This window comes from Lissotriton helveticus, chromosome 7, assembly GCF_964261635.1.
Source record: "Lissotriton helveticus chromosome 7, aLisHel1.1, whole genome shotgun sequence".
Classification (NCBI taxonomy): Eukaryota; Metazoa; Chordata; class Amphibia; order Caudata; family Salamandridae; genus Lissotriton; species Lissotriton helveticus.
Genome location: NC_136068.1, coordinates 1847460844 through 1847475364, shown reverse-complemented (window position 1 = coordinate 1847475364; position 14521 = coordinate 1847460844). Strand labels below are relative to the sequence as shown.

Sequence of the window (14521 nt, the reverse complement as noted above, 5' to 3'; positions counted from 1 at the left end):
GTGAATCAAACACCCCTTAGGCTTCCATATTAAGATAGACTGGGCCAAGGCCCTGGGTACAGTTTGAGATTTAAACACAAAACATGAATTATGTCAGTTTTGAAACTTTCATCGCCTGAGCTCTGTCCTAGTTGTTCAGAGGCTTGTGGGCAGCACTACACTTTCCGGCCCCTTCTGTCTGAGGGTTGGTGGTTTCAGGTTCCTGTACAGGGGCCAAGAGCAGTGACCCAGTTTACAAGCTTTGCGAGTTTCCACCCAAGATCAGCCGCTCAGTTCAGAAGACAAGTTTTAAAAGTTCACTTATGGAGGGTGAGGAGGGACATACAGCTCTGCTGCTGAAGGAGAGGAGGAAACCAGAGGACGAGGAGGGATACACAGCTCTGCAGCTCAAGGAGGGGAGGAAACCAGAGGACGAGGAGGGATACACAGCTCTGCAGCTCAAGGGAAGGAGGAAACCAGAGGCAGAGGAGGGATACACAGCTCAGCTGCTGAAGGAGAGGAGGAAACCAGAGGATGAGGAGGGATACACAGCTCTGCAGCTCAAGGAGGGGAGGAAACCAGAGGACGAGGAGGGATACACAGCTCTGCAGCTCAAAAAGGAGAGGAAACCAGGGGATGAGGAGGGATACACAGCTCTGCTGCTCAAGGGAAGGAGGAAACCAGAAGATGAGGAGGGATACACAGCTCTGCAGCTCAAGGGAAGGAAGAAAGCAGAGGATGAGGAGGGATACACAGCTCTCCAGCTCAAGGAGAGGAGGAAAGCAGAGGATGAGGAGGGATACACAGCTCTGCAGCTCAAGGGGAGGATGGAACCAGAGGACAAGGAAGGATACACAGCTCTGCAGCTCAGGGGGAGGAGGGAACCAGAGGATGAGGAGGGATATACAGCTCTACAGCATAAGGGGAGGATTGAACCAGAGGACAAGGAGGGATACACAGCTGTGCAGCTCAAGGGGAGGAGGGAACCAGAGGATGAGGAGGGATACACAGCTCTGCAGCTCAAGGGGAGGAGGGAACCAGAGGATGAGGAGGGATACACAGCTCTGCAGTTCAAGGGAAGGAGGAAACCACAGAACGAAGAGGGATGCACAGCTCTGCAGCTCAAGGGCAGGATGGAATCTGAGGACAACAGGCGTGAATATGTACTGAGAGGTGAGAGGTTACCTTACTTCTCCTACCTTTACTTTCCTATACATTATTTCTACATATCATGTGCCTCCCTGGTGTCCTTAACATCATTTCCTTCCTACAGAGGGCTGCACAGGAGCTGTAGATGGATATTATTAACAGTGGATTTATTTTGCAGCAGCTACTTCAAGAGAGGGCCATGACAAGGTGTGTTATATGACTGTCATCAAGCATGTGTTTACAGATAGCATTGGGGACATCCCTCCTTGCATACTTTGCATACTCCTCTTTGAAAATCTGATAGGCTGGAGCATATTGTTATTATTCTAGGTTTCCAGTGGGCTCCATCTCCAGATAACACTTTCAAAGCTTCTGGAGCTCAGTTGTGAGGACCTCACCTCAATTAAAAGCCGATATTGTGTGAACTTCATGACGTTCACGTGCAAAGTCCTCCACCATAAAAATTATCCCCTTCTGTAGATCTTCTGCGTTTATGTAGCGTCATCCACCTGGGTGCAGGTTCTCGTTGACTGAACAGTCAGCAGGAGGGAACAGGGTCCATTCTGGAAATTAAGACAAAAGCCCCCAGTGCACTTGAATATAATGGGAATTCTTCGTAGGCCCAAGGTGAATGTGTCGGCACTTTAGATTGCAGGAGATCCTCCCTTTAGTTTTCTCTGCTGCATTCTAGAGCTGATAGAGCTAGACATCCAGAGTTATTGGTTGGTCTCCCCATTAATTTAGTCTTGCATGAATAGTTAGGTAGAACCTGGTCTGCTTGTTTCCTTATATAGTACATTCACACAGTTTGTGCCTCCACCGTTTTCAGTAATGCTATGGAATTAGGGAAGCAATACCAGAAGGAACATCAATAGAATAGCTAAAAGTAGTATATTATCTTTAAAAAACTGGGACAATGAGGAAAAACAGAGAAGCAGAACTCCAGGATTTCTTGTTAATATCTTCACACTGGACTCATGCATGTCTGCTGCCAGGATCCCTTCCTGCTCTTGGATATCCCATAATATTTCACTTCTCAGAGCATCTCCAGGAAACAAACATGGTTAGACTGCTGCATGATCTTGACCCGGGTTCTCCTGCTGCAGTAGGGTAGATTGAAATGAGTGAGAGACAGAGGCTCCACAAACAGAGATCTGTTACACCACAATGATTACTAGTCCACCCACCCCTCCTCTTCATATCTTATCTCTGATGGCCCAGAAGCTAAAATTGCCCCCTTCTTTTCCTCCTGTCTAAATAAAATTGTGACATCAAAGACAACTTGAGTTTTCAGAGTGCCATCATAGACAACTCAAACTTCACTCTTGTCTATTTGACCTCACAACCCCTCGCTGAAAACCTCCCAATAATTCACTGTTACCCATCTATAATTCTATATATTTAAATTTAGTTTTGTAGAAAGCAAACAGGACCAAAGAGGCATCAGAGAACTTTAAAAGCAACAGGGTAATGCAAAAATACATTTCGAAAAAATCTTACAAAAAGTGAGAACAATATTATAGGGTAAAGTGCATTATAATATTGAAGTAGGCACACTGCAGAATAATAGGGCAATTAAGTACCAAATATGTCCCGGAACACGTTTCAGAGTGGAGTGCCCGCCAGTGGTGCCGCTTCACCAAAGTCATATGAAAGTTGACCAAATATGGTATCACTGAGCAAGCAAGCGTGGGAACTGCAAGGCATTTTCTATGTAAGCGTGGTGATATTTGTGGAGAAATATGGATACACGTTTCCCTGTGCTCTGTTCTGTACACTCTGAACTTTACAATATGAAACCTAAATATCTCGGCAAAGACCTCTACTCCTACTGATGCGCCGCCCACATCAATGTTCTTGATAATTGATTAAGTCAATCATAGCTCTCTCCTGACAATACACTAACGTCTCAGCGTTAATGATACAATCTAGTTTTATTGCTCATGCATTGATTTTCGAATATGCAGAGTCTAACTCAAACCTCTCCTCACCTCACTGGTGACCACTGGATACATTGTTGCAATACTTCCCTGTCTCATACAGTCAGCAGATGCAGCTCATAAGCTGCAATAAACATAGTAGAAACAATATGTGACCCCCAGGAAACTGAACAACCTGCTTGAAAATTGTGGTGTAAAAGTACAGCATCTTTTAATGTGAAAAAAGTGAACAGCAGATAAAATTACCATCGCAGGTGCTGATTAAAAACAATAACAAGAAAAACACTGGACAACGTCCTATATTGGGGCTAGTCCTTGTCAGAGTAGGGTATTTTGGATGGAACAACAATCCTTATAATAAGAGACAACGATTTCACTAAATAATGTGCAATAAAATATGACCTCAGAATATATGGTCAGATATATTCATCAACATAGGATTCTCATGACATAAGTCCTTTTATCAGGGTAGGTGTATCATAAAACTCTGTACTCCACATTCCCTGTTGTTGCGCTAACTGGAGTAGGAATTGTAATTTATACTATTCCTAAGTCCAGCGCACCATCTAGTGCAAGTCGTAGAAAGAACTTGCGTTGTAATGCCATACGTGGTAACAATGCCGGCGATGTAACGTCCGCGTTGTTACCTAGCGCTATGTAATATGTGGCGTTGTAACCTCACATAGTCATACCATTGAGAGTGTTCATGACAAAAGCAGATCCCCATTCCTGGGGAGAAGGGCTGAACTCAGCAGGTCTCTTACCAACCTACGAAACCCTCCTGTGTCCTCCCGTCAACTTACAATACGTATGCACTTATTATAATTTGTTAATATATAGTTCATGCTGTGGCTTAGCTGTCTGCAACCACTGTATCTCAGTGGTGGTTGGTGACTTGTGAAAGTGGTGAGCACAAAAAGTAGGTATAAGAAGAAAGCGAGCCCATCCAACATAGTGGGTTCTGGGTGTTTCTCCCCTTTGAAAAAAGTTTGAAAACAGATGTGCCAAATGGTGCTCTTAAACCAAATTTTAAGAATTTAGAGTATAAGGATGGATGTTTAGAAAGAATTTGTGAATGAGCAGTCTTGTCCTTAAATGCTTTTTTCCATATAATTGCGCTGTGACTTTTTTTTCCTCATGGCATTTTGTCATTTTTACTATGAACACAAATCTGTGACAGTAGACACCTCTCAGACGGAAGTTCTTTGATTTTACAAAATAAATATTGTAACTAAATAATGGGAAGGCATTTAAATCCTCCACTCTTGCAATGGGGTCCTTTCTTTTTTCTTGGGCCAGTCTCATCTTTCAGTCAACCTTAAGCCACACAAATCCATGGCATTTGATAATATAATGATAAAATGGCATAGGTGAGAGGACACTGACAACTATATTCGTTTACAACATGGTAAGGAAGGGTGAAATGGAGAAAAATAATTTGTTTTTGCTTTGGAGCATGAAATACATAAAAAGAGGTATTTTCAACTAGACTTTGGGTGTGTGCAGCGATGTACCTGACTGCAGCTCCCACTGGACCTGTTCTCTCTTGCAGTCACACAAGGGAGGATGGGATAACCCACTGTAGAGATAACACTCTGAAGATGCTGCTTTCAAATATCGCTTAAGCTTTTGTCATCTTTATGCTACCAGTTGCGTGTAATTATACAATGGTCATATGTGTATATCTATGTAAAAGCTCAATGACGTGGTCCGCGCATTGAAACTTTCAAATAAATGTATAAGGATGATCGGTTTTACACTATGAACGAGCTTCCAACTTGGAAGTGATTTTTTTTGTCAAGTGCAAGGCACTCCTGCCTACATTTTAAATCTTCATAAAAATGTAGCACAATTGCGCACTCATGATTTCACCTCATTCTCTCAGTTGTACACATCATATCATGTGTTTCTACATATGATGTTGTCAAAGTAGTGGCTTTCCAAGCCTCTCATAATATTCCATAAATTGCCGGTCTAGTCTTTTGTTTAGTTTATTTTTGCAAATATATATAATGCGGACATGGCCCGAAGGAATCAGAGTGCTTTACAACAGTTGCAGGATACAAGGATACAGGAAGTTACAGTTACAATAATTACATTCAGAGATTTGCATCGGTAGCTGCGACCAGGACAAATGCAGTTGTTGGTCAAGGGATGTACACGGTTTGTTCATCGATGAAGATGGTGGGGACTCACAGTAGAGGTAGTTCGTCTCCTGGATAGAGTACTTGGGTAGGGTCGAGGGTGAGTTACCCAGGTGTCAGTCAAGTAAGAGGAGCTTGGGGTCCTTTTTGAAGGGAGCTATGAAGGTTGTTAGGTGAAGGGAGATAGGTAAGGCGTTCCAGATTTGTGTGGCACTACCAGAGAGTAACTGGCTCATGTACCATTGCGACTGACGTTAGGGGTTTCCAGGAGCAGGGATTAGGTATTTATGGACCCCCTATTTGCTAGAGACATTTTAAGTTTTTCACTTAGGTAGGAAATGGAGAGGAGTGCTTTGTGGGTAATGCATGTGATTTTGAATTGGGCCAGAGCTTCAATGGGATGCCATAGAAGGGTTAGCAGGGCCAGGGGAATGTGGCACATTTCCTGAGACATAACACAAAGTGTGCTGCCGCATGTAATGTTGCTATCAGTGGGCGTAGATGAACTTTGGGAATGCCTGAGAGAAGGGAAATTCTATAATCTAGTCTGGAGAGGACATGAGACTGCACCACTGTTTTGAGATCTTGTTCAGGGATCAATTGTCTGACTCCCCAAAGCTGCCTGACATGGCTGTGGAGGCTGTGGTATTGTGCGCTTTTGGCCATGGCTGTGACATGGCTGTGGAGGTTTAGATGACTGTGAAGGGTTGTAGCACTTTGGACAATAGCAGGGCAGCCATCCTGGGCGGAAAAGCTGGTCATCTATTCCTGTACTATGGTTTTTGCTTTCAGAGGTGACATCAACAGAAATTCAGTTTTATTTGGATTGAGTTTTAGATGATGGTTAGACATCCAGTTTTGGATCTTTAGGAGCATGATTGAAAGAAGGGCAAGGTCTTCATCGGAAGGGATTTTCATCTATATTTGAGTGTCGTCAGCATAGAGGTGGAAGAGAATCAGAAAATTGAAAACATGGCTCTTCCGTCTCCCCGGGGTGGGCTAAAGTGGTAAGGTGCCATCTTATATGGATGCCTGCATTTTTCTTGGTGGCCAGCTTGGGAGGGTTTGGGGTTCAGCTATGTCCAAGCGTGGGGACACTCCGGTTGGAGTTGCCCTTTATAAGCTTCTTCATAATAGTAATAATAATAATCAGAGCATTTCGAGAATCACACATAGTGGTTCTAGGTAAATGTTAAAGAGGGTTGAGGAACCCCTTGATGAACATTGACTGGTCTCGAGAATGAGCTGTCCATTTTCAAAATTTGGGAGCGGTTGCTTAGGTAAAAGTAGAAGCAATTGAGGGCTGTGTCTCCACAGCCCATGCGTTGTTCAAGAGTGTAAAGCAGGTCCAGATGGTTGACAGTGTCAAATGCAGCAGACAAGTCCAGGAGGACCAGGAGGCAGGAGTTACCGGAGTCGAAGATTCTAAGGGAGTTGTCGACAATTTGTAGGATTGCAGTTTCTGTACTGTGTCCCTGTGGGAAACCTGATTGGAGAGAGTCCAGGAGGTTGTTTGAATTATTCGAATGTGTGAAGTGAGCTGAGAAGCAATGCAACTTTCACCATGGCTTTGCCTAAAAATGGAAGTGTGGAGACTGGGCGGTAGTTGTTCATGTTCTCTGGGTCAAGAGTTTGTTTTCTCAGGAGAGGAGAGACTTGACCCTCTTTTAGTCATTCTGGAAATAGGTCCTGTTGAAGAGAGTAGTTGACCATGTTGGTCTATAGGGGGAGTAGGTGTGTGGCAAAAGATTTGCTGATAGACCCTGGAATGGCGTCCTGAAAGTGGTTCGAGAGTTTCACTTTGGAGAATGGTCATTGTAGGTCTCATTTGGAAAGGTGGGAGAAAGAGGTCCACAAATGAAGCACCTCGCAAGATAGAATCTCAGTTGCTAGAGGTTCTCTGGAGTGTAGCAAGATATGGATGTCTCTGACTTTTCTATCAAAGAAATCCGCAAAGTTTTTGCAGCTGGCCACTGATGGCTCAAGAGCTGAAGTGAAGGAGGGGTTTGTAGTTTGTGCAAGCACCTCAAACAGGCGCATTGGTCTGTTCTTTGCAAAATTCACAAGTCTTTGGGGAAAGCTGTGTGTGTGAGTGTAAGTGCCCCCAGGGCTTTCCAGAAGCAATAGCCTGTCGTGTGACACCCCACTTGATTTTTCAAGTTATTTTCTTGAGCAATTTTGACTGAAAAAAGAAAGTGTGTCCGGTCTGTTAGTAGAAAAACAAGATTCTGAACAAGAAGAGATCATCTCGCCCTCTCCCTGTCACTGTCATTCAGGGCCTGCAGCAAGGAAACCTCAGGTGGGGGCGTGTGTTGGTGCGTAGTCATTCTAATATTGACCTTTTACAGGAGCAATGGGTGCCGAAAATGAAATAACAAAGTTCTCTTACACCAAACTCATGTAGATTGCCACCTGGCAGCTGGGGTTGATGATGTGATGGGTTACATGGGTTTATCTGCAGTGGTTTATAGACAGGGTCACTCGAATTAGGGAAGGGCCAAATAATGTGGCAGGGTAAAGTAAATTATGTGCCAAGAAAAAACTAATTATGCTGCACATTTTGTAAGAGTATTAGTTAAATATTTTCTCAATGAGAGATTTTAAGGCAGTTTTTTAGCAGCAGATGCACTTTTCATAAGAAGGTGAGTTACATTGTAAAGTGATGCCAGAACGTGTCTACCTATGCCAGCTCAGCATTTTATGTGTTTGTGGAAAGTCCTATTCTTAATCAAAAGTGGGGAGGGGAATATAGTGTCCAGTCAATTCCCCTGGTCAGATATCTAGAATCAAATCGGACAGGACACTTGTAACTACGTACACAGGGTTTATTCAGACAACCCTCATAAACGCTATGTTGTTAACGTTGCGGTTTATATCGTTTTCCGCCCCACATAGATGTTGTGGCATTTATCATCGGGTTGTCTGAATGTGCTGTATGCCAGCCTCAAACCCGAGGCAACCTCTGATGCTGCGTAATAGTGTCCAGAGATGTGCACAGACACCCCCGAAAAATCAAGGTTAGGGTAAAAAACAAATCCACATCCTAAAGACTATTTTAATTAACAAGGGATGTGGTTTGTGGTTAAAAAGGGAGATGGGTATGCCGTAAGATCAGGTTACTGGATCTATGCATATCACTTTATCGTCAACATGTTTCAGCTCCTCTATGCCCAGCCGGGTCTATGGAGCATTCGTCAGGACAGAACAGAACAAAAAACACAATAAAATTACTCACACAACTTGTGCAGTGTTCAGTGGACAAATATAGTTATCCACAGTTTCCGTAAGGTTCAATTCACCTTTTTGTTGGAAACTGCTCTCGTCTACAGGGGGAAAAGGACACTAGGTCCCAGGCCGCAAGGAAGGCGATTTCCGCATCTAGTGCTGGTTCTGCCCCTGGACCAGGCAGTGGCATACCCATCTCCCTTTTTAACCACAAACCACATCCCTTGTTAATTAAAATAGTCTTTAGGATGTGGATTTGTTTTTTACCCTAACCTTCATTTTTTGGGGGTATCTGTGCACATCTCTGGACACTATTACGCAGCATCAGAGGTTGCCTCAGGTTTGAGGCTGGCATACAGCACATTTGGACAACCCGATGATAAATTCCACAACGTCTATGTGGGGCGGAAACGATATAAACCGCAACGTTAATAACATAGCATTTATGAGGGTTGTCTGAATAAACTCTGTGTACGTAGTTACAGGTGTCCTGTCCGATTTGATTCTAGATTTGTGGAAAGTCCTCCAATCTCTTGAATTGATTTCCACTGCCAGCTGCAGGCAGTCAATGGTCCTGGTAGCTTCGACTGTCACCTGGATAAACATTGCCAGTGGTCTGAAGTGTTCCACAATCAATCTGACATAGTTTCCTGTTTATAAATCAATCTCTTCTTCTTCAGCAGTAGCAGGCAAACATGTCTGGAGAGATGATCAGCAGAATTCTGTACCGCTGGCCTGTATTTGTGGGTGAGGTGGTACTCTTTGGCAGGAACCATTTCTCTATCTGAGGTGGTGGTTTGAATACTCAGATATAAAGGAATGAGGAGCTTATGGTCCAAATGGACTACAAAGGGTTGTAAATACAAATACAGATGTAACTGCACCACCATTCCCTCTTTCTCAAAGTGATACCAGCGCTGCCTGGTTGGGGTGGGAGCACGGCATGCATATGCCACAGGAGCCCATTCTCCACAAGCTTGCTTCATGGACAAGACTGCTCCTAGTCCTGTGGTACTGGTATCTTCAGCTAGTTAAGAGCCTTTCCATGTGTCAAAGTACACCATGATGATGTCTCCATAGAGGGCTTTTTTGTGTTCTTGTATGCCTGTTCCAGGTCTGTTGGCCATGCACACAAGAGTGGAGGTTTTTGTAAGTTCTCTGAGAGGAGCTTTGCGGGCAGAACATTTGGTATAAAGTAACTGACTACGCGCAAGACCCCTTAACCTCTGTAGATGATGTCGGGCTGGGGTAGATTTACTTCTTTTACTTTGGCTGGAGATGGTGTTACTCCTACCGCCGAGAACTGGGAGCCAAAAAACAAAGCTCATTCTTCAAGAATTCACACTTTTCTTTGTGAAGTGTCAGTCCACTCTCTTGGAGTCTGAAAACTCTTCTCTCAACCACTGTATAAGCTCTTCCAGTGTTAGGCATGAACCCTGATGTCATTGCTGAAATTGAAGACCATAAGGATCTCTGCCCACACACCTGTATGCTGTTTTGAAAAAACTCCTGAAATAATGGATATGCCAAAGTTGAGGTGCTTGTAACACCAGAGTCCCAGTTGAGTTGGAAATCCAGTTACATAATGCAGCTCTGGGGCTGGCATGAGTTGATAATACTCTGACCTGAGGTCCATCTTCTAAAACAAACAGTACCCTGTGACCACATACAAGATGTCATTGACTGTCAGGGTAAAGAGTCTCTCCCACTAGGCAGCTAGATTGGGGAGGTGCATGTACACACATATCCTTACCTCATCTTGCTGCTTCTGTTTTTGGATCAACAAAATTGGGGACACCCGCAGGGTGGGACCTCTCAATCGTTCAATTATGTTGGCTGCTTCCAACTTTGTCAACTTTTGCTCCACTTTAGGCATGAGATTGAAGGCCACTGGTGGTGATACAGGGTTTCTGCTGGTTAGAGCAGCTGACGTAAAGCTGGACCATCGTCCCTTCTTTAGCACAGCATTTTGTAAAACGGGCTCTGGTATTCTTCCAACGGCAAGTCCATTTTTAACATGCGTACGCTAAGTTCAAACTGTATTAGTTGAAATCTTTATACACTCTGACAACAAAGCATCATCTTTTTATCTTCTTTGGTGCTGTATATTTTAGCAGTAGTAGAGTGTCCTTCATGGCTGATGTCTGTTGCAGATAAGCCTGCTAGCATGGGGTGTTCAGTAGTATAACTGGCATAACTCACACACAGATTGTCTAAAGTTTTTTTTTCCTACAGTCTCAAAGAATTCTTGTTTCATGATGTTTATAGACACCCCAGTATCAATAATAGCTGAGAGGGTGTGTTCTTCCACTTGCACCGGGCATTTCAGGGTGGTCCTCGCCAATGTACAACAGCTTTATGGCCAGAATGAAAAATAGAGAGCCTTTTATCCCTGCTGTCTTCTGTTGTGTGTTGGGAGGGGTTTCCATTGTAGCCACCACCTTCTTTGTTCTTTTCTGCAAGATGAGAGACTCCTTGGTGTAGTGATTCAGTTTACTGCATACATAACAGATCTAACCTACTGCAGGGCACTTCCCTGGGTGTAGGAAGAGATTGCTGCACCACGTGCAGGACCTGCAATGTAGCTGTGCCTTGTGTATGTCTCTTTTTCCTGGTTGCCAGCCCCTGAGCCACTTGGTTGACGGGTTCTATCTTTATTGGCCTCTTCAATAATGCTGTCATATTAGGAAACCATGCCTTTAGAGAGTTCTTTGAGGTGTCTTGATAAAAGGATGTCCATCATGGACTTTCCTGTGTCTAGTTGGATTTATATACTTAATATAGCTGATGCACAAGCGTTGCCGCCTGCCACCACCCACCTGAGCGGGGTCAGTCACCATATATGGACTGGCTGCTTAGAGGAGACTGGAAACCCCTTGAGGAGCCCAGGGGATGGGGCTTGGGGAAGAGGCACTACTGCACATTGGTGAGGCAGTGTGGGTGAACACTATGCCCCATGCCTCGCAAAAATCCTATTATTTCACAGTCTAAGGCTGCTGGAGTAAATAAGAACTCAGACATCGTCACTGTTTCTTACTTACTGCCCCAGGGCATATTATTATTCTAATTACATCATTGCAGAGCATACTATCACTTTTTGTTCCGTGGGTGTGTTCCAATGAAAACACCCATTCACTGTACCAATGTTGGGAATTCCCAAACACCACAATGTAGGACCATCCAAACAATAAAAACACTTTATTTATTTTTCTGCCAAAAGCAAATAAAGCCAACTCTTCAAGCTGCCAACCCTAACAGAAGAAAAGCTGAGAAGATCAGATAATTTTCTTACTTTGAAAAGGTGGACACTTAAGTTGGCATTCTGAATTGTGCAGTAATGTCACCTTGCCAAATACTGATATCTCAGGGTATGTTTTTTCCTGGTGCAATGTTCCCTCATTCCTGCAAGTCTCAGGGATTAGAATGAGGTGCAAGGCTGCAGTACCTCAAGCGTTCCTCTATTGTAGGCTGTAGAGCTCTTGAGCTAGTTCCCTGGGCAAATGCAAATATTACTTGGTGAACTTGGTGGAGTGAAAAATTGAGAGATCAGTGTGATATCAGAACAGACTTTCAATGCTGATTTGTTTGTATAAACAGCTGTGTATTTCCATCCAATGCAGAATTAAGGTCTAACCAAGTCAAGTCAAAAAGGCTTTATTTCGATAAAAACATATCTTAAAAGCTTCACATTAAAAACACATTTTAGAAATAAAAACAAGGGATTGTCTATTTACACCAATTTTTACATTCAATATTTACAAGTTAAGAAAAACATTTTGAGTAATTGATTAAAAACTGATTAAACATTTCATTTAAGCCTTTTGCTTCTAAGGTGCCATGCCCATGATAAAAATTTAGAAAGGCCACAAGCATACAATGGCCGTGAATCTTACGTTAAGATACGTAACGCCTCATTGTGAGACACAATGGTTTAAGCCACCTGTTTCTTGGATGCATGTACTCCGGACATTCAAACATAAAATGCGCTATAGTTTCTGGCCTGGTTGGGCAAATAGGGCAAAATACTATGGTCTGAGCCGGGGGTTTCCAGCAAGCTGTAAGGGCACGTACTGGGAGAGCCCCGACCCTAAATCTAAAGTAGAGAGCCCTATCAAATGGCTTCCAGATAATATCCAAATAAAGTTCCCGGATCGGCAGATCCTTAAACTTCAGGAAGTCATCCGTAAGCCTGCCCAGCGCATGATTAGTATTAGTTCGGAACACAACCCAGTTCCAATAGAGGCTCTTTAGAGTTGCCTTGGGAGGAGAAGACTTACCAACCCATGCCTCATTTAAGCCCAGATCGCCGAGCAAAGCTTTTACATCTTTTAACCACTTTACTTTATGCCATCCGGGCAATGACATTACTTCAGACAGCCCTATGGCATATTTGGCCAATTCGGGTACTCGCCACAACCGGGCCCATAAGAGCAACGGCCGCAGCTTTGCCAAATCGCTAATGGGGCGAGAACCTAAGTCAAGCATTAGTGGTGTCTTTGGGGTGCTCTGGGGGAGTGACATAAGGAACCTATATAATTTATTTTCAGACCTTGTCAATTCATCTATACTATTAGTACCCCATAGCTCTGCCCCGTAAAGAGCAGAGCTGACTCCCCTTGCTTTGTAAATGTCAATGACAGGGGCTATTGGCCTTATTGAACAGGAACGCTGCTCCTTAAGCAATGCCCCGGCTACCCTCTTATGTGTTACCAGCATTTTGAAAAGGTGTGGGGTCCACTGCATGGTATGCGATATACGTATGCCCAAATAATCTAATACAGTGACCCTTTCCAGAGGCACAAGATTCAACGTAGGTGGACGGCCAAGTTTTTTTGGGGGGTTCATCACTAGATATTTTGTTTTGTCAGTGTTGATTACTAAACCCCGCTCCGAGCAAAAGATCTGGAAGTTGTCAAGGAGATTTTGAAGGCCCATTGGGGACTTGGACAGCAAGAGCGTGTCGTCCGCAAATAGGAGGGTGGGAATTCGCTCGCCCGCCAGGGATGGTTCATCTGAGGGATCTTTTAGCAAGTGCTCGACCACACCATTAACATATAAGGAAAAAAGAGTGGGAGAAAGGACGCATCCCTGGCGAACCCCTCTCTCTACCGGGATTCTGTTGGTTTTCTCGCCCTCTGTACCCCATCTTATTTGGGCAAAGTTGTCTTCGTTGAGCCTCACCAACATGGAGAGAATATAATCTGGGAGCCCCATGTCGGAGAGAACTCCCCCAAGGATCTCCCTAGGCACAAGGTCAAAGGCAGTCTTTAGGTCGATAAATGCGGGATAAAGACTGCCTTTGCCTATGACCACCACCTTCCAGTAAATTAGCATTAATCTAAACGCTTGCTCTATTGTGCCCGTACCAGCCCTAAACCCTGCTTGGTAATCGGAGAGAATTTTGTTTTCGTCAATCCATAGTAGTATTCTCTCCAACAACACCTTGCCAACAACCTTCTGGATTGTGTCTAACAAACTTATGGGCCGATAGTTAGAAGGGTCATCCCTCAGCCTCTTTTTAAAAATGGGCACAACCTCGGCCCCTTTCCAGGACTCAGGGATGGCAGCACCTCTATGGGTGGCGGTGAGCCAAGAGTGAATAAACTTCCCCCATTTCGGCTTATCTGAACGAAGCAAGTCCCCAGGGATGCCATCTGGGCCGGCTGCTTTTTGGGGCACAATGGTACTAATAGCATACTCCACTTCCTTAGTTGTAATGGGGGGCTCGTTTGAGTCACCCTCCAAAACATGAAAGTTAGATGTGACTGAGGCGCTAGTTCTATGCTGACAGGTGTATAATTTTGAGAAGTGGTCAAACCATGCTTGGCTGGTGATATTACATGTAATGAGATCGCTATCTGGTCTGTTTCTAGCTCTTATGGTATCCCAGAAGCGCCTAGTATCTTTGCTAGAGCTAGCCTCTTTTAAAGTTTGACAATACCCGTCTTCCCACTACTTTTTTGCGCTTGTTATTGCCTGCTTGTACTCTTTTCTAGCGCACTGTATCGAAGGTTGTGACTTGCCTTTGATGGCCTTAATCAGGTCTGACTTTTTATGTCTGCAAGTAGGGGTGAACCAGTCATG

General features: G+C 44.0%; 1 protein-coding gene across 2 annotated transcripts in view; it reads left to right on the top strand.

Moving 5' to 3' along the window:
- Positions 1-265: 265 nt before the first annotated feature.
- LOC144767764 (uncharacterized) overlaps positions 266-14521 on the top strand; it is a 144324-nt gene continuing 130068 nt past the window's right edge. For both annotated transcript variants that reach the window (XM_078651147.1, XM_078651146.1), the window contains exon 1: positions 266-1152. In XM_078651147.1, the coding sequence (XP_078507273.1) occupies positions 303-1152 (850 nt within the window). In that variant the 5' untranslated portion in view covers positions 266-302. The remainder of the gene's footprint in view (positions 1153-14521) is intronic.